Source organism: Triticum urartu, chromosome 1A (genome assembly GCF_056163025.1).
Source record: "Triticum urartu cultivar PI428250 chromosome 1A, HENAU_Tu73, whole genome shotgun sequence".
Lineage (NCBI taxonomy): Eukaryota > Viridiplantae > Streptophyta > Magnoliopsida > Poales > Poaceae > Triticum > Triticum urartu.
In genome coordinates, this window is record NC_141873.1 from 558,339,165 (window position 1) to 558,359,283 (window position 20,119).

Consider the following 20,119-nt stretch of genomic DNA (forward strand, 5'->3'; position numbering starts at 1 on the left):
TATGGACGGAGGGAGCAGTCTAAACCTACTTTACCAAGACATAGTGCGCAAGATGGGCATCGGTCATTCGGTGATCAAGCCCGCTAAAACCACCTTCAGAGGTATTATACTAGGTATGGAGGTCAGCTGTACAGGCTCCATCGCCCTTGAAGTAGTCTTTGGATCAACAGATAATTATCGTGCCGAAGAGTTAATCTTCGACATCGGCCCCTTTCGCAGTGATTATCAGGCACTGCTCGGACGAACCGCGTTCGCTCGATTCAACGCGGTACCACATTATGCCTACCATAAGCTCAAGATGCCCGGTCCGCACGGCATCATCACGGTTAATGAAGGCCGAACTTCCCCTCGACACCAAGGAGTATACCGCTGCTTTAACAGCAGAAGCTACAAGTGGAACCTTCCAACCGAACCTCGACTCGACGGCCCGATTCCCGGACACCGCCAAAGGACTTCGAACTACTTCGCGGCAAGATTGCTCGGCTCGTCCAGAGCTCAATTAAACACTCGGCGAAAGCCAGGACAGACCACATACCGCGGCTCAACCGCTCTGCAGCACACAAGCATTTCTTACATTTTGTCTGCAGGTTCAACTTTGCGCAGACCAGGACTGGCGATATGGAAGCAGCTCAAACACGCAAGGGAATCCTTAGATATTCCCTGCGATGACCATCCGACTATACTCCGGATCTGCACACAGCTTCTTCCCCCTGGTCTCAGCAGCTTCCACAGTCATATTTCTTTTTTATCACATTACCTGTACTCACACGCATCGACGTACTATTCAAATACAACATGTGGATTTATATAACACTTACCTGCTGTTATTTCTTATTAAAATTCTTTTGTCAAGTGGCATCTGTACACCGTGATATGCTTTAAATATGCCAGGGGCTTCGTTTTACCCATAATACGACAATAAAGTCCGAACACCTTCATGGAAGTTCGGCACCCCGAACTTATAGCATTATATGCATCAGCTCCGAATCATGTCTTGGGTCAAATGTTGGGTTTGCCCGGCTCCCATGTTTTGCTGCCTTACGTTCCGCTATATCGGCTAAGGCGGCACAGGGAGAACTACTGCGATTGTGTCCCGGTTCTTCCGGACGAGCACCTCAGTAGAGAAAGCCAAAAACTGACTGTCATGATACGGCGAGAGCTGGTCAGCTGTTCGAGAGGTTGTAAAATCTTTAAGGATTTCTCCCGCATAATGCGATAACCAATGCAGCGTGCGATGGATCGGCTTTTCTTCCGATCAGGTGCTTATATAGCCCCTCGTGCGGTCTTTCGAACACCAGGGGATGCGCCTACCTTCCTTTTATAAAGCTCCTATGGCTAAGTGAGAGTGGTAAAGCCCTATAGTCCAATTGCCTGGTTCGTTGTGCTGAACACCTCCTTCGAAGGACCCAAAACTAGGATAAAGAGTGATCAGGTTTATCCCGAACACCCCCGTACTTCCTACGTGGGGGCAGAAGCCGACGACTGGCCAACTCTCAGGATTAATATATAAAACGGCCACGCGGGAGGATAAACTTTTATATAGCAGGCAATAAATAATAGAAATGACCTTGTTCAACATTACAAAGGACAACATGATTGTATTCATGGAAATATAATGTCCTTGGTGCATTGCTCCGCCGCTAGGCAGGATCCTTTCAGGACACTTTCATAATATAATTCGGGCTTGCGGTGCTCCTTCCCCTCTGGCTGTCCCTCGGTCATCAGCTTTTCAGCATCCATCTTCCCCCAGTGCACCTTTGCACGGGCGAAGGCCATTCGCGCACCCTCTATATAGACCGACCGCTTGATGACTTCAAGTCGAGGGCAAGCACTCACAAGCCGCTTCACGGGCCCGAAGTAGCTGCCTGGAATCGGCTCGGCAGGCCATGGCCGGATAATCAAATCTTTCATGGCTAGTTCGGCCGCCCTATGCAGTTCGATCAACTGTTTCAGTTGGTCGGCAAAAGGCACCGAATAATTCGGTGCCAGATACTGCGACCAGAAGAGCTTATCCGCAGTGTTCCCTTCTTCGACTCGGTAGAATTGGGCGGCATCCGATATGCTGCGGGGTAGTTCCGCAAATACCCCTGGAGAAATCCAAACTCAAAATCAGAAACATGATTTTCTCCTTGAATACTTGCTTTACATGGAAAAAAGCCTTACCCGCCGCGATCGTCCTCGCCTCTTGGATCTCCTGCAGGGCGCCTTGGGTTTCCCCCTGGGCATCGCGCGCGGCCTGATGACCCTGGCAAGTTCGGATTTTTTTTTCTCCGTTAAACTCTGCTCCAAGGTCTCGCATTTCTTCACGGACTCTTGAAGCTCCTGCTCAGCTTCAATAACCCTGGCCTCGTGCTTCTCACGAAGAGCCTGCTCTACGGCTGCCTTTTCCTCGGCCTCGGCAATAGCCTTCCTCAGAGCCTCGACTTCGTTCATCGCCCCTGGAGCAAATAATGAAACATATTTTATCATACTGAGAATTTGTTCGCACTGAACGCGAACAAGGCTTGCGCATACCTTGTTTATCTTCCAACTGCCTTTTCAACTGGCCAAGTTCTTCTTCGGCCCGCTCCAGACTTTGATTCAGTCCAGAGACCTCCGGAGCATGAGAGGCAGCAGCCGCTGCAGATGCCTGCTTATAAAAGAAGAGAGATAGATGTCATCAAATGAGTCTTCCTGCGAACATAAAATTGATCCTCTGTCCGGTCCTTTCTTGCACCGAACAGTGTATCAGGGGCTACTATCCATACTATGACACTCTTTGAAACCTCATAAAACATACCTCAAAGCCTCTTATAAGGCTGATACAGGCTTCATTCAGTCCACTCTCAGCAGACTGAATCTCCTTAATCACCGCACCCATCAGGGCACGATGTTCATCGACGATGGAGGCGCTCTTCAGCACCGCCAACAAAACATCCGGCACCTCTGGCTGGACAGAGATTGCCGGTGGAACAGGCACGCCCCCTCTAGTCGAGGGAGGCCGCCTGCTTGATTCTGGAGCCGTATTGGTCTCTAGAATTGCGTCCGGCTAGGAGCCGAATTCAAGATGGCTCCCGCCGTCGACACCCATGGGAATCTTCTCCCCCATGTCTCCAGCCCCCGAAGTTTGACCTCCAGGTGCCGCTTTCACGATCTCTTCCCCCCTCCTTGGCCGGGGTCCTTCTGGGACGAAGCCTCGGTGTTATGCACATATTTAGGGGAAGGGGCCTTCGGGGGCGTCCCGCTCTCTATAGCATCCGAGCTCAGCGAATCCTCTAATGAGGATCGTTCGGTGTGGGACCTCGCCGGACTACAAAAAATATAGCTCAGGTTAAAATATTATGACATGATGAGTCTGGACGCATAAACGTGTTCGGATTTTATACTCACGAGTTCACCAGGGGCTGGGCCCTGGGATCCCACATCGGGATGCTATCGGCGGCGGCAGTGGACTCTTCCGGAAGAGGAGTTTTCCCCTTTTAGGCGACTCGGCCTCCAAGTGTATGGAGGCCGCCCTCTTCTTTCTTCCCCCCGCTGGGGATTCGTCTTCCTCCTTGTCGTCGTCCTCTTCGGAGGCAGATCGGGCGTTGGAGCCTTCGGATATTGTGCCTGAAGTGCCGCGGTGACGAAGGCCGCCCCGGGTCTTTTTAGCCTCCTTCTCGGTCTTCTTCTTCGGCGCCTTGTACGGCGCCGGGGCTAGCATCTTCGTCAGAAGTGGGCCGGCCGGTTCTTCGGGCAACAGGGCCGGATAGTGGATCCGCCCCGCCTTCTTCGTCCAGCCCTAGGGGAGTTGAGGAAAACACATTAAGCATTTCCCTTGGGTTATGCGGGTAAAACGCATAAAAACTTACCGAGCTTGCAGGGCGGAACAGTTGATACCCGCGGTCCTCGGCCGAGTCCGGCCATGATTTTCCGGACTTGAAAAGCACCTTCCAGATGTCTTCGTGCGAGGAACCAAAGAGCTTTCGCAGGGTCTGGTGCTTGGCCGGATCAAATTCCCATAGATTGCAAGTCCGGTGCTGACATGGCAGGATCCGGCGAACTAACATCACCTGGACTACATTGACAAGTTCGATGTTCTTGTCTTCCATATCTTTAACACGCGTCTGGAGCATAGACAGTTCGTCAGACGAAGACCAGTTCAGGCCCTTCTTGGGCAAGGACGTAAGCCGCAGAGGGGCTTCGGATCGGAACTCTAGAGCAGCGGCCCATTCCGTGCTGCGCGGCTCAGTAATGTAAAACCACTGTTGTTGCCACTCTTTGACGGGATCATTAAAAGCACATGTTGGCCATGTGACGTTGGGCATCTTGCTCACCATGGCGCCCCCGCACTCGGCGTGCTCGCCGCTCACCACCTTGGGCTTCACATTAAAGATCTTCAGCCATAAGTCGAAGTGTGGCGAGATGCAGAGAAAAGCCTCGCACACGATGATGAATGTCGAGATGTTGAGGAAGGAATTAGGGGATAGATCATGAAAATCGATCCCGTAATAGTACATGATGCCGCGAACGAATGGGTTGAGGGGAAACCCTAGCCCGCGGACAAAATGAGGGAGGAATACAACCCTCTCTTGGGGTTCCGGAGTAGGAACGATCTGTCTCGCCGTTGGGAGACGGTGGACGATTTTTTTGGCCAGATACCCGGCCTCCCAAAGCTTTTTGATATGCTTCTCCTAGACGGTAGAGGCCATCCACTTGCCTCCTGCTCCGAATCCGGACATTTTCGCAAGGCCTTTGTGGGCGGAGAAGACGAACGCTCGGGCGCTGGAGCTCGGGCGAAGGAGAATGGATCGGGAAGAAGAAAGTGTGGGTGAGAAAGGGAGTTCTTATCCCCTTATAAAGTCAGTAGGGATTCTGCGCCTCCCCACTTGCCTGGTAAACTCGCTTATTCCCCAAGCGTCATAATTGATGGCGCGGTTGGGTTACCCACACCCGTGTTGATGAGAATCCCGTGATAAGGGGACACGATCTCTGCTTCGACAAGACGTGCCAAGAATACCGCCTCGCAATATGTGTAGTAGCTGGTTGAGAAAATGGTTCAAATAATAACCGGGCCATGGTGTGATGTCACGTTATGAAAAGTTGTCAGCAGATTAGATTTGTGGAAATATTATACTCTCTACGGTGGTATGTGGAATTTGTTTTGCAGAGCCAGACACGATCCTTGTGTTCAAAATCTTCTATGGAGAATTCAGAGAATGAACCCGCCTTGCAATGCCGAAGACAACCTGCGCGTCGGACTCATCGTCATTGAAGCCTAGTTCAGGGGCTACTGAGGGAGTCCTGGATTAGGGGGTCCTCGGACAGCCGGACTATATCTTCGGCCGGACTGTTGGATTATGAAGATACAAGATTGAAGACTTCATCCCGTGTCCGGGTGCGACTCTCCTTTGCATGGAAGGCAAGCTTGGCAATTCGGATATGTGGATCTCCTCCCTTGTAACCGACTCTGTGTAACCCTAGCCCCCTCCGGTATCTATATAAACTGGAGGGTTTAGTCCGTAGGACAACGACAATCATAATCATAATCATAGGCTAGCTTCTAGGGTTTAGCCTCTACGATCTCGTGGTAGATCAACTCTTGTAATACTCATATCATCAAGATCAATCAAGCAGGAAGTAGGATATTACCTCCATCGAGAGGGCCCAAACCTGGGTAAACATTGTGTCCCCTGCCTCCTGTTACCATCCGCCTTAGACGCACAGTTCGGGACCCCCTACCCGAAATCCGCCGGTTTTGACACTGACAATGTCCCGAGGAGATATCTAGACACTTATATCCTTTGTGGAGGCTACTGTAACCCAAGAAAGCACATTGTTTGGAGTGGAACTCAAGCTTGTGTTTGTTGAAAGGGCGAAGATTGGCCACACGGCACAACCAAAAATGCGAAGGAAAGAGTAGTTTGGTTTAGTGCCAAAAAGACGTTCTAATGGAGTTTGATTGTTGATGACTCGACTAGGAACGCCATTTATGAGGTAAACTGCGGTGAGAAAAGCTTCATCCCAAAACTTCAGAGGCATAAAGGCATGAGCAAGTAGAGAAAGACCAACTTTCACTATGTGTCTATGCTTTCGTTCAGCAGATCCATTTTGTTGGTGAGCGTGAGGGCATGACACATGATGGGTGATGCCAATACGCTAAAAAAGGACTCAATTTTTTATATTCTCCCCCCCCCCCAATCCGTTGCATAGCAATGATCTTGCAGTCAAAAAGATGCTCAACATGGGCTTGGAAGAGACGGAATTTCTCAAACACATCAGATTTATTTTTGAGTAAATAGATCCAACTGAACTTGCGAAAATCATCGATAAAGCTGACATAGTATTTTTGTCTGCCTATAGAAACGGGTCCAGGACCCCAAACGTCTGAAAAAACAAGCTCTAAAGGAGCTTTCGATTCACTAACTGAACGAGAATAAAGTAGTTGATGACTCTAGGCCATCTGACATGCATCACACACTAACAAGTGATCTTGTTTATTTGACACCGGAAGATTAAAGTCTCTAAGAATTTTCTAAACTACCGGAAGGGATGGATGCCCTAGACGTTTGTGCCACCGTGATGTAGATGGTTTTATGGCGCCAAGCACTTGACGTTGAGGAGCACTCTGCCGTCCGGTCACGGGGAACAAGCCCCACCTACTCCTGTTTTGAAGAATTGTTCTCTGGGTAGCCTGATCCTTGACAAAAAAGACATCAGGGTGAAGCTCAAGGAACACATGATTATCCTACATAAGTTGATAGGAAGAAAGGAGACTTTGATCAGCACTAGGTGCATGAAGAATATTGTTCAAGTTCAAGGAACCGGAAGGAGTAGATAAAACCGAATGACCAATATGTGCAATGTTCATACCTTGACCACTCGCAGTGTGGATTTGCTCGTTGCCGGTGTAGCGATCGCGGACAGCGAGCTTCTCCAAATCTCCGGTCACGTGATCTGTCGCGCCGGTGTCAAGATACCAGTTGGTATCAACTCCATATGAGTGAGCAGCATTCGCAGGCCGATGATTACCACCACCGCCACCGCTGCCGCCTCCGCCGTTGCCATTGCCGTTGCCGCCACCGCTGCCACCAGCAGGGTTACAAATGTTGTTGTTGTAGTTCCGGTCATAGCGCTTCTTGCAACGCCACGTGCCATGGCCTTCGTTCTTGCAAATATGGCAACGCTCGCGATAGTGATCACGGTCACCACCACCCTGACGTGGCGCACCACCGCTGCCACCAGGGTTGTCGAAGTAGCAGCTGGAGCCAGCGTTGCTGTTGTTGTTCTAGCCGCCGTGTCCGCTGCTATTGCCTGTTGGGGAACGTAGTAATTTCAAAAAAAATCCTACGCACACGCAAGATCATGTGATGCATAGCAACGAGAGGGGAGAATGTTGTCTACGTACCCTCGTAGACCGGAAGCGGAAGCGTTAGCACAACGCGGTTGATGTAGTTGTACGTCTTCATGGCCCGACCGATTAAGCACCGAAACTATGGCACCTCCGAGTTCTAGCACATGTTCAGCTCGATGACGATCCCCGGACTCTGATCCAGCAAAGTGTCAGGGAAGAGTTCCGTCAGCACGACGGCGTGGTGACGATCTTGATGTTCTACCATCGCAGGGCTTCGCCTAAGCACCGCTACAATATTATCAAGGATTATGGTGGAGGGGGGCACCGCACATGGCTAAGAGAACGATCACAAAGATCAACTTGTGTGTCTAGAGGTGCCCCCCTGCCCCTGTATATAAAGGAGCAAGGGGAGGAGGCCGGCCGGCCCTTGAGGCGCGCCAAGGAGGGGGGAGTCCTCCTCCTAGTAGGAGTAGGACTCCCCTTTCCTAGTCCAACTAGGAAGAGGGAAGGGGGAAGGAAAGAGAGGGAGAGGGAGAGGGAAAGAGGGGCCGCGCCCCCCTCCCCTAGTCCAATTCGGACTCTCCATGGGAGGGGGCGCGCCACCTCCTGGGCTTCTGCCCTCTCTCTCCCCTCAGGCCCACTAAGGCCCAATACTTCCCCGGGGGTTCCGGTAACCCTTCCGGCACTCCGGTTTTCTCCGAAATCACCCGAAACACTTCCGGTGTCCGAATATAGCCGTCCAATATATTGATCTTTATGTCTCGACCATTTTGAGACTCCTCGTCATGTCCGTGATCATATCCGGGACTCCAAACAACCTTCGGTACATCAAAATATATAAACTCATAATGAAACTGTCATCGTAACGTTAAGCGTGCGGACCCTACGGGTTCGAGAACAATGTAGACATGACCGAGACACGTCTCCGGTCAATAACCAATAGCGGAACCTGGATGCTCATATTGGCTCCCACATATTCTATGAAGATCTTTATCGGTCTAACCGCATAACAACATACGTTGTTCCCTTTGTCATCGGTATGTTACTTGCCCGAGATTCGATCGTCGGTATCTCAATACCTAGTTCAATCTCGTTACCGGCAAGTCTCTTTACTCGTTCCGTAATACATCATCCTGCAACTAACTCATTAGTTGCAATGCTTGCAAGGCTTAAGTGATGTGCATTACTGAGAGGGCCCAGAGATACCTCTCCGACAATCGGAGTGACAAATCCTAATCTCGAAATACGCCAACCCAACAAGTACCTTCGGAGACACCTGTAGAGCACCTTTATAATCACCCAGTTACGTTGTGACGTTTGGTGGCACACAAAGTGTTCCTCCGGTAAACGGGAGTTGCATAATCTCATAGTCATAGGAACATGTATAAGTCATGAAGAAAGCAATAGCAACAAACTAAACGATCAAGTGCTAAGCTAACGAAATGGGTCAAGTCAATCACATCATTCTCCTAATGATGTGATCCCGTTAATCAAATGACAACTCATGTCTATGGTTAGGAAACATAATCATCTTCGATCAACGAGCTAGTCAAGTAGAGGCATACTAGTGACACTATGTTTGTCTGTGTATTCACACATGTATTATGTTTCCGGTTAATACAATTCTAGCATGAATAATAAACATTTATCATGATATAAGGAAATAAATAATAGCTTTATTATTGCCTCTAGGGCATATTTCCTTCAGTCTCCCACTTGCACTAGAATCAATAATCTAGTTCACATCGCCATGTGATTTATCGTCAATAGTTCACATCACCATGTGATTAACACCCATAGTTCACATCGACATGTGACCAACACCCAAAGGGTTTACTAGAGTCAATAATCTAGTTCATGTCGCTATGTGATTAACACCCAAAGAGTATTGAGATGTGATCATGTTTTGCTTGTGAGAGAAGTTTAGTCAACGGGTCTGCCACATTCAGATCCGTAAGTATTTTGCAAATTTCTATGTCAACAATGCTCTGCATGGAGCTATTCTAGCTAATTGCTCCCACTTTCAATATGTATCCAGATTGAGACTTAGAGTCATCTGGATCAGTGTCAAAACTTGTATCGACGTAACCCTTTACGACGAACCTTTTGTCACCTCCATAATCGAGAAACATATCCTTATTACACTAAGGATAATTTTGACCAATGTCCAGTGATCTACTCCTAGATCACTATTGTACTCCCTTGCCAAACTCAGGGAAGGGTATACAATAGGTCTGGTACACAACATGGCATACTTTATAGAACCTATGGCTAAGGCATAGGGAATGACTTTCATTCTCTCTCTATCTTCTGCCGTGGTCGGGTTTTGAGTCTTACTCAACTTCACACCTTGTAACACAGGCAAGAACTTCTTCTTTGACTTTTCCATTTTGAACTACTTCAAAATCTTGTCAAGGTATGTACTCATTGAAAAACTTATCGAGCATCTTGATCTATCTCTATAGATCTTGATGCTCAATATGTAAGCAGCTTCACCGAGGTCTTTCTTTGAAAAACTACTTTCAAATATTCCTTTATGCTTTGCAGAATAATTCTACATTATCTCCGATCAACAATATGTCTTTCACATATACTTATCAGAAATGTTGTAGTGCTCCCACATACTTTTTTGTAAATACAGGCTTCACCGCAAGTCTGTATAAAACTATATGCTTTGATCAACTTATCAAAGTGTATATTCCAACTCCGAGATGCTTGCACCAGTCCATAGATGGATCGCTGGAGCTTGCATATTTTGTTAGTACCTTTAGGATTGACAAAACCTTCCGGTTGCATCATATACAACTCTTCTTTAATAAATCCATTAAGGAATGCAGTTTTGTTTATCCATTTGCCATATTTCATAAAATGCGGCAATTGCTAACATGATTCGGACAGACTTAAGCATAAATACGAGTGAGAAACTTTCATCGTAGTCAACACCTTGAACTTGTCGAAAAACTTTTTGCGACAATTCTAGCTTTGTAGATAGTAACACTACTATCAGCCTCTGTCTTCCTCTTGAAGATCCATTTAATCTCAATGGCTCACCGATCATTGGGCAAGTCAATCAAAGTCCATACTTTGTTCTCATACATGGATCTCATCTCAGATTTCATGGCCTCAAGCCATTTCGCGGAATCTGGGCTCATCATCGCTTCCTCATAGTTCGTAGGCTCGTCATGGTCAAGTAACATGACCTCCAGAACAGGATTATCGTACCACTCTGGTGCGGATCTCACTCTGGTTTACCTACGAGGTTCGGTAGTAACTTGATCTGAAGTTACATGATCATCATCATTAGCTTCCTCACTAATCGGTGTAGTAGTCACAGGAACAGATTTCTGTGATGAACTACTTTCCAATAAGGGAGCAGGTACAGTTACTTCATCAAGTTCTACTTTCCTCCCACTCACTTCTTTCGAGAGAAACTCCTTCTCTAGAAAGGATCCATTCTCAGCAATGAATAACTTGCCTTCGGATCTGTGATAGAAGGTGTACCCAACATTTTATTTTGGGTATCCTATGAAGATTTACTTCTCCGATCTGTGTTCGAGCTTATCATGTTGAAACTTTTTCACATAAGCATTGCAGTCCCAAACTTTAAGAAACAATGGCTTAGGTTTCTCGCCAAACCATAGCTCATACGGTGTCGTCTCAACGGATTTAGATGGTGCCCTTTTTAATGTGAATGTAGTTGTCTCTAATGCATAACCCCAAAACGATAGTGGTAGATCGGTAAGAGACATCATAGATCGCACTATATCTAATAAAGTATGGTTATGACATTCAGACACACCATTACACTGTGGTGTTCCAGGTGGCGTGAGTACTGAAACTATTTCACATTGTTTTAACTGAAGGCCAAACTCGTAACTCAAATATTTTACTTCTGCGATCATATCGTAGAAACTTTTATTTTTGTTACGATGATTCTCCACATCACTCTGAAATTCTTTGAACTTTTCAAATATTTCAGACTTGTGTTTCATCAATTAGATATACTCATATCTGCTCAAATCATCTGTGAAGATCAGAAAAATAATGATACCTGCCACGAGCCTCAATATTCATCGGACCACATACAACAGTATGTATGATTTCCAACAAATCTGTTGCTCGCTCCATTGTTCCGGAGAACGGAGTCTTAGTCATATTGCCCATGAGGCATGGTTCGCAAGCATCAACTGATTCATAATCAAGTGATTCCAAAAACCCATCAGCATGGATTTTCTTCATGCGCTTTACACCAATATGACCTAAACGGCAGTGCCACAAATAAGTTGCACTATCATTATTAACTTTGCATCTTTTGGCTTCAATATTATGAATATGTGTATCACCACGATCAAGATCCAACAAACCATTTTCATTGGGTGTATGACCATAGAAGGTTTTATTCATGTAAACAGAACAACAATTATTCTCTAACTTACATGAATAACCGCATTGCAATAAACATGATCCAATCATATTTATGCTCAACGCAAACACCAAATAACACTTACTTAGGTTCAACACTAATCCCGAAAGTATAGGGAGTGTGCGATGATGATCATATCAATCTTGGAACCACTTCCAACACACATCGTCACTTCACCCTTAACTAGTCTCTGTTCATTCTGCAACTCCCGTTTCGAGTTACTACTCTTAGCAACTGAACTAGTATCAAATACTGAGGGGTTGCTATAAACACTAGTAAAGTACACATCAATAACATGTATATCAAATATACCTATGTTCACTTTGCCATCCTTCTTATCCGCCAATTACTTGGGGTAGTTCCGCTTCCAGTGACCAGTCCCTTTGCAGTAGAAGCACTCAGTTTCAGGCTTAGGTCCAGACTTGGGTTTTTCACTTGAGCAGCAACTTGCTTGCCGTTCTTCTTGAAGTTCCACTTTCTTCCCTTTGTCCTTTTTACTTGAAACTAGTGGTTTTGTTTACCATCAACACTTGATGCTTTTCTTGATTTCTACCTTTGTTGATTTCAGCATCACGAAGAGCTTGGAATCATTTCCGTTATCCCTTGCATATTATAGTTCATCACGAAGTTCTACTAACTTGGTGATGGTGACTAGAGAATTCTGTCAATCACTATTTTATCTGGAAGATTAACTCCCACTTGATTCAAGCGATTGTAATACCCAGAAAATCTGAGCACATGCTCACTTCTTGAGCTATTCTCCTCCATCTTTTAGCTATAGAACTTGTTGGAGACTTCATATCTCTCAACTCAGGTATTTGCTTGAAATATTAACTTCAACTCCTGGAACATCTCATATGGTCCATGACGTTCAAAACGTCTTTGAAGTCCCAATTCTAAGACGTTTAAGCATGGTGCACTAAACTATCAAGTAGTCATCATATTGAGCTAGACAAATGTTCATAACATATGCATCTGCTCCTGCAATAGGTTTGTCACCTAGCGGTGCATCAAAGACATAATTCTTCTGTGCAGCAATGAGGATAAACCTCAGATCACGGATCCAATCCGCATCATTGCTACTAACATCTTTCAACTTAGTTTTCTCTAGGAACATATCAAAAATAAAACAGGGGAGCTAAACGCGAGCTATTGATCTACAACATAGATATGCTAATACTACCAGGACTAAGTTCATGATAAATTAAAGTTCAATTAATCATATTACTTAAGAACTCCCACTTAGATAGACATCCCTCTAATCCTCTAAGTGATCACATGATCCAAATCAACTAAACCATGTCCGATCATCACGTGAGATGGAGTAGTTTCAATGGTGAACATCACTATGTTGATCATATCTACTATATGATTCACGATCGACCTTTTGGTCTCCGTGTTCCGAGGCCATATCTGTTATATGCTAGGCTCGTCAAGTTTAACCTGAGTATTCCGCGTGTGCAACTGTTTTGCACCCGTTGTATTTGAACGTAGAGCCTATCACACCCAATCATCACGTGGTGTCTCAGCACGAAGAACTTTCGCAACGGTGCATACTCAGGGAGAACACTTATACTTTGATAATTTTAGTGAGGGATCATCTTATAATGCTACCGTCAATCAAAGCAAGATAAGATGCATAAAAGATAAACATCACATGCAATCAATATAAGTGATATGATATGGCCATCATCATCTTGTACTTGTGATCTCCATCTCCGAATTACCGTCATGATCACCACCGTCACCGGCGTGACACCTTGATCTCCATCGTAGCATCGTTGTTGTCTCGCGAATCTTATGCTTCCACGACTATGGCTACCGCTTAGTGATAAAGTAAAGCATTACAGCGCGATTGCATTGCATACAATAAAGCGACAACCATATGGCTCCTGCCAGTTGCCGATAACTCGGTTACAAAACATGATCATCTCATACAATAAAATTTAGCATCATGTCTTGACCATATCACATCACAACATGCCCTGCAAAAACAAGTTAGACGTCCTCTACTTTGTTGTTGCAAGTTTTACGTGGCTGTTACGGGCTTAGCAAGAACCGTTCTTACCTACGCATCAAAACCACAACGATAGTTTGTCAAGTTGGTGCTGTTTTAACCTTCGCAAGGACCGGGCGTAGCCACACTCGGTTCAACTAAAGTTGGAGAAACTGACACCCGCCAGCCACCTGTGTGCAAAGCACGTCAGTAGAACCAGTCTCGCGTAAGCGTACGCGTAATATCGGTCCGGGCCGCTTCATCCAACAATACCGCTGAACCAAAGTATGACATGCTGGTAAGCAATATGACTTATATCGCCCACAACTCACTTGTGTTCTACTCGTGCACAACATCAACGCATAAAACCAGGCTCGGATGCCACTGTTGGGGAACGTAGTAATTTCAAAAAAAATCCTACGCACACGCAAGATCATGGTGATGCATAGCAACGAGAGGGGAGAGTGTTGTCTACGTATCCTTGTAGACCGGAAGCGGAAGCGTTAGCACAACGCGGTTGATGTAGTCATACGTCTTCACGGCCCGACCGATCAAGCACCGAAACTACGGCACCTCCGAGTTCTAGCACACGTTCAGCTCGATGACGATCCCCAGACTCCGATCCAGCAAAGTGTCGGGGAAGAGTTCCGTCAGCACGATGGCGTGGTGACGATCTTGATGTTCTACCGTTGTAGGGCTTCGCCTAAGCACCGCTACAATATTATCGAGGATTATGGTGGAGGGGGCACCGCACACGGCTAAGAAAACGATCACAAAGATCAACTTGTGTGTCTAGAGGTGCCCCCCTGCCCCTGTATATAAAGGAGCAAGGGGAGGAGGCCGGCCGGCCCTTGAGGTGCGCCAAGGAGGGGGGGAGTCCTCCTCCTAGTAGGAGTAGGACTCCCCTTTCCTAGTCCAACTAGGAAGAGGGAAGGGGGAAGGAAAGAGAGGGAGAGGGAGAGGGAAAGAGGGGCCGCGCCCCCCTCCCCTAGTCCAATTCGGACTCTCCATGGGAGGGGGCGCGCCACCTCCTGGGCTGCTGCCCTCTCTCTCCCCTCAGGCCCACTAAGGCCCAATACTTCCCCGGGGGGTTCCGGTAACCCTTCCGGCACTCCGGTTTTCTCCGAAATCACCCGAAACACTTCCGGTGTCCGAATATAGCCGTCCAATATATAGATCTTTATGTCTCGACCATTTCGAGACTCCTCGTCATGTCCGTGATCATATCCGGGACTCCGAACAACCTTTGGTACATCAAAATATATAAACTCATAATGAAACTGTCATCGTAACGTTAAGCGTGCGGACCCTACGGGTTTGAGAACAATGTAGACATGACCGAGACACGTCTCCGGTCAATAACCAATAGCGGAACCTGGATGCTCATATTGGCTCCCACTTATTCTATGAAGATCTTTATCGGTCAGACCGCATAACAACATACGTTGTTCCCTTTGTCATCGGTATGTTACTTGCCCGACATTCGATCGTCGGTATCTCAATACCTAGTTCAATCTCGTTACCGGCAAGTCTCTTTACTCGTTCCGTAATACATCATCCTGCAACTAACTCATTAGTTGCAATGCTTGCAAGGCTTAAGTGATGTGCATTACCGAGAGGGCCCAGAGATACCTCTCCGACAATCGGAGTGACAAATCCTAATCTCGAAATACGCCAACCCAACAAGTACCTTCGGAGACACCTGTAGAGCACCTTTATAATCACCCAGTTATGTTGTGACGTTTGGTGGCACACAAAGTGTTCCTCTGGTAAACGGAAGTTGCATAATCTCATAGTCATAGGAACATGTATAAGTCATGAAGAAAGCAATAGCAACAAACTAAACGATCAAGTGCTAAGCTAACGAAATGGGTCAAGTCAATCACATCATTCTCCTAATGATGTGATCCCGTTAATCAAATGACAACTCATGTCTATGGTTAGGAAACATAACCATCTTCGATCAACGAGCTAGTCAAGTAGAGGCATACTAGTGACACTATGTTTGTCTATGTATTCACACATGTATTATGTTTCCGATTAATACAATTCTAGCATGAATAATAAACATTTATCATGATATAAGGAAATAAATAATAGCTTTATTATTGCCTCTAGGGCATATTTCCTTCATTGCCGCCGCCGTGGCTGCCACCAGGACGGCCGTAGCCACCGCGACCCCTGCCCTTTGCAGCAAGGTTGGCGGAGTGCTGGGCAGAGTAGGCCGCGTTCTGGGTGGTGATGCGGGCCTCAGCCGCAAGCAAAAGCGAGAACAACTCGCTGAGTCCGATCTGCTGATCGGTGAAGGCGCGGGTGGAGAGGGCAGAGACGAACCCGTTGTACTCAGACTCGTGCGGAAGACCTTCGAGGATATGCGAGGCGATGTCATCCTCCTCGAGTGGCTTCCCAGCGGCAGCGAGCTCATCCGCCAGCCCCTTCATCTTGGTGAAGTAGGCGGCAGCAGAGAGATCGCCCTTACGTGCATTCCCGATCACCGAGCGGAGCTGAATCTTGCGCGCCCTGGACTACGATGAAAAACTCTGGACCAGCGCTTCCTAGAGGCTAGCGGCAGTAGTGTAGGTCGAGACTTGCATCAAAACCTCACGAGAAAGAGATGCGATCAGGAATGTGAGCACCTGTTGGTCCTGGGTAACCCAGATGGCGTGCTCCGGGTTTGGCGTGGAGGTAATCTCCTTCTTCTCGGCGACCTCCTTCTCGGAGATGAGGACGGCGATAGGCTCCTTGGTCGTTCCATCAAGGTAGCCCATCATCCCAGCGGCCTTGATGTGCGGTATGATTTGGGCTTTCCAAACCAGGAAGTTCTCACGAGTTAACTTCTTTGAGATGGTATGGCAGAGCGTGGCGATGGAGGGTGCGGCCATGGCGACAGAGGAGGAGGAAGACGACATAACCTAGATGTATTGGAAGGACCTTGCTCTGTATACCATGTGAAAATAGCGAGGCTTAAGTGTATGCGTTATGCAGGGACGCATGCGTGTTATATGGGCACAATAGCCAGGAGATTTACAAGTTAGTTAGGAGAAGGATCTCCAAATCAACTAACGACCTAGGGTTTATCTCTTCAGCCTAACAAGATTACAACAGCTCAAACACACGCACACATCTCCTATACATATCTAAACATATACAATGTTTAACACTCCCCCTCAATCACAACTGTCTAAGTTGAGATTGTGCCTAAATGCTTGTAACTGCCTCAGAGATAGGGGTTTAGTAAACCTAGATATGTTTCGTGATCTTAACATCATACTGGAGATCCGACATGTGGGCTTCCCAGGATGATGATGCTCTGAACCATGTTATGTTCCCTGGGTTATCGGCGTTTATGTCGATATAGCCCCCGCCCATGGTCTAGATGGTTTGTTGGGGATAGCCCAAACTGTTTCTATCCTGACTACGCATCATCGTTCCCCTGTTCTGGTGAACCGACCTCGGTGCTCCGCGTACCTCCTGTTTCCTTCCCACCAAAAATCGACTGCCATTTTCAGGCGACTGACATAAAGCTAAACTGATTGCATAAACATATGCTAATCTGCTAATCAAGTACACTTTACAATCAATCGTATCTTTAGTGCATACAAGTTACTGAAACTGCAATTAAATCAGCAGGAGATCACTGTAACTAACTTGCTCTTCTCCTATCATCCATACCCAAATTATCATAACCACACCTAATTAATTACTTGATCATCACTCCCCGCAAAAATAAAACTACTTGATCATCACCACCATCATATAACGATCCCTATACCAGAGGCGGGAACAGATAGTCCCAATACTCGCTGCCAATCTCCTCAACCTCGATCACTCGATTCACAGCTCCCCCGACATCAGCGCTCATGACGCGCCGATCTTGCACCGTTGGCGTCCCGTGATCCCTCCTCGAGCTGGCGAATGACACCATCTGATCGGAGCTTCCATTTCCATACACCGCCGTGAGGTCAGCGTCGACGGTTCTTGCATGATCCGTGGCGGTGGCACCGCTCCTCCTCATCCTCTTTCTGCGCGCGCGGCCCGTGGAATGGTCGCCGGCGTCCAGGAACTGACCGTTGTCGCGCTCCAGGTCGAGGCGGCGCTGCACCTTCTCGATCGGGAAGTTGAGATGCGCGCGCGGGCCGCGCATGCGCAGCGCCGCCACGTCGTAGGCGAGCGCGGCCTCGTCCGCCGTGGCGAACGTGCCCAGCCACACCCGCGCGCCCCGCCTCCTCGTGTCCCTGATCTCCGCAGCGAACTTGCCCCACGGCCGCCGCCGCACCCCCCTGTAGCTCTTGGGCAACGCTACCTTGCCGGGCACGGCACTCTGCTGCTGCCCTTCTCCTCGAGGCGAGGCCACCGCGAGTGGCGGCTGCTCAGCGATGGGCGGTGTGGCAGCGTCCGCCACGCTGAGCAGCTCGTCCCACTCGTCGGCGCCCATGGAGATCCACCTCCCGAGGCTCGGCAGCCGCTGCAGGATCTCCGCGCCGGCCTGATCCACCAAAGACGTGGACGCCGTCGACGACGACGCGGGCATCGGCGTGCACCCTGTCGGCGCCTCGGTCATGATGGTCGCCCACACGTTCTCCAGGATGTTGCTTGTGTCGCGCGGCTGCTGCGACGACCCCGGCGCTCCGATCGCCATGGCTAGTCCTCCGCTGCCGAATAACAATAATCTCTGAATTAATTCTCCCTGTGATCGAGACGAACCCTGCGCGCTGCGCAGGGTTTATATACGTCTGAGACGATCGGCCGGGCGAACTCATGGTGTCACGGCTGACACGGGCTGGCAGTTGGCGATTCCCAGCGTTGCAAGTCAGAGCGTGGCCGAAGTGCCAAGCTAGGTCGAGAAATTAACGAGAAGGAAGCCATAGCTTAGCTGGGTTGCAATGAAGAACGAGTAGTATAAACTTGAGCGCATGCAATTCAACCGCCGCGCCGCCGCGCAAGATCTCTGCAGGAATTCAGGGATGTTGGTGCGTGTGCATGTGCATGGTACCTTGCGACCGCCGGCTTTCCCCACGGGATATGCTTTCTTTTTCCCAGTAGAGTTGACTAATCGCATGGGTAACCATGGATGCAATGCCTAGGTCAGCTCGGCTGCGGCATTTCTGCCCTGTACCCACAGGCAGGTTTGACTTGCGTACGATTGCATTTGTGGTAGCTGAAAGTCTGAAACCAGTACTGTATGTCATTTAGTATTTTCATTGGCCATAAAAAAACATAGTATAGTATATTAGATATTTTGAAAGTCATATTGTACTTTCTAAACTATCAACATCTAGAATACCCAATCCATGCCATTTGGTTCATCATGAAATACATTTTCATACCAAATCAATACCATTATATTCATCATGAAATATATTTTCATATGATCTTTATATTTAGTATATTGTGGATATCAACAATTTTCTTTATAAACTTGATCAAAGTTTGTGAAACTTAACTTTTAGAAAAACCAATGAACATTATATTTTATGTATTGTGGAACAAAGGGGGTGTATCACTTGGTATTTTCATTGGCCAAATTTTTTTGTATTAAGATAAGGATTTTCGTGTACTTGGTTGCGCGCGAATGTATAGTTTCAATTGGAGACCTCTTTCAATTGCAGCTTAATTCTGTTGGTTTTCATTTCTTGGTCGTCTACTCTCAGAGGAATTTAACTGCAAATAATTTAGTGGTCTGTGATCAGTCACGTATTGTACGACTCTAAACTATATTAGTTTCCCCATACAACATCCCCATCGATTCTCCAAAACAATAAGCTAGGTAGAACATCCCCGGACCTCGATTAGTTTAAGTACCTGAATCCCTTCGCGGGCAAGGAAAACCTGCTAATGATTGGGTCAGCAAGACATCAACATGTACTACAAAGAGGTCTGATTTTCTTCCCTGCTGAATCAATCCAGTTGCTTGATTTGCTTCACAAGCCATGCAACGCACACACCCACTTGCTCCCATCATAGCGTTCACATCGAAATATATCTCTCTGCGTAGGTCTTACTCTTATCTTTGAACGCGCTCGATGGTTAGCTATAGATTCATAATTAGGCCTTGATTGTCTGGCAAGTCAACTGGCATGACGAAATCACTCAACCTGGTCATTTCTTGATTGTTCTTCCTCCTCCCTCAGGGCCACATATGTATTCAAAATTGCAAGTTGCATTGCTTGCTTTGATTTCTCATGGCACGCGCATTGCGTTCCCTTTAATTTATGTGCCAATCTGCTTGAGCGACAAGTTAATTAGCAATATATTAATTCCTAATTTCATCGTCTTTGATCATCTTGAGTTGGGAGCACTTGACTGAAATAATAGTAATAAGCTAGGGGAGCAGTGCGCTCCAAGCTCTGAATCTGTGGAGCAGATCGCGTTCGCACGCAGTACTACG

At 47.3% G+C, this 20,119-nt stretch overlaps 1 protein-coding gene across 1 annotated transcript; it reads right to left on the bottom strand.

Moving 5' to 3' along the window:
- Nucleotides 1-17,252: 17,252 nt before the first annotated feature.
- Nucleotides 17,253-18,921, bottom strand: LOC147992693 (ethylene-responsive transcription factor ERF091-like). The gene has a single exon (XM_087541073.1). The coding sequence runs from the start codon at nucleotides 18,368-18,370 to the stop codon at nucleotides 17,498-17,500; it is 873 nt and encodes a 290-aa protein (XP_087397199.1). The 5' UTR covers nucleotides 18,371-18,921; the 3' UTR covers nucleotides 17,253-17,497.
- Between the last annotated feature and the right edge of the window lie 1,198 nt (nucleotides 18,922-20,119).

Excerpts from the sequence above, each read along its gene's own strand:
- LOC147992693 (XM_087541073.1), bottom strand. The coding sequence starts at position 18,370 with ATGGCGATCGGAGCGCCGGGGTCGTCGCAGCAGCCGCGCGACACAAGC.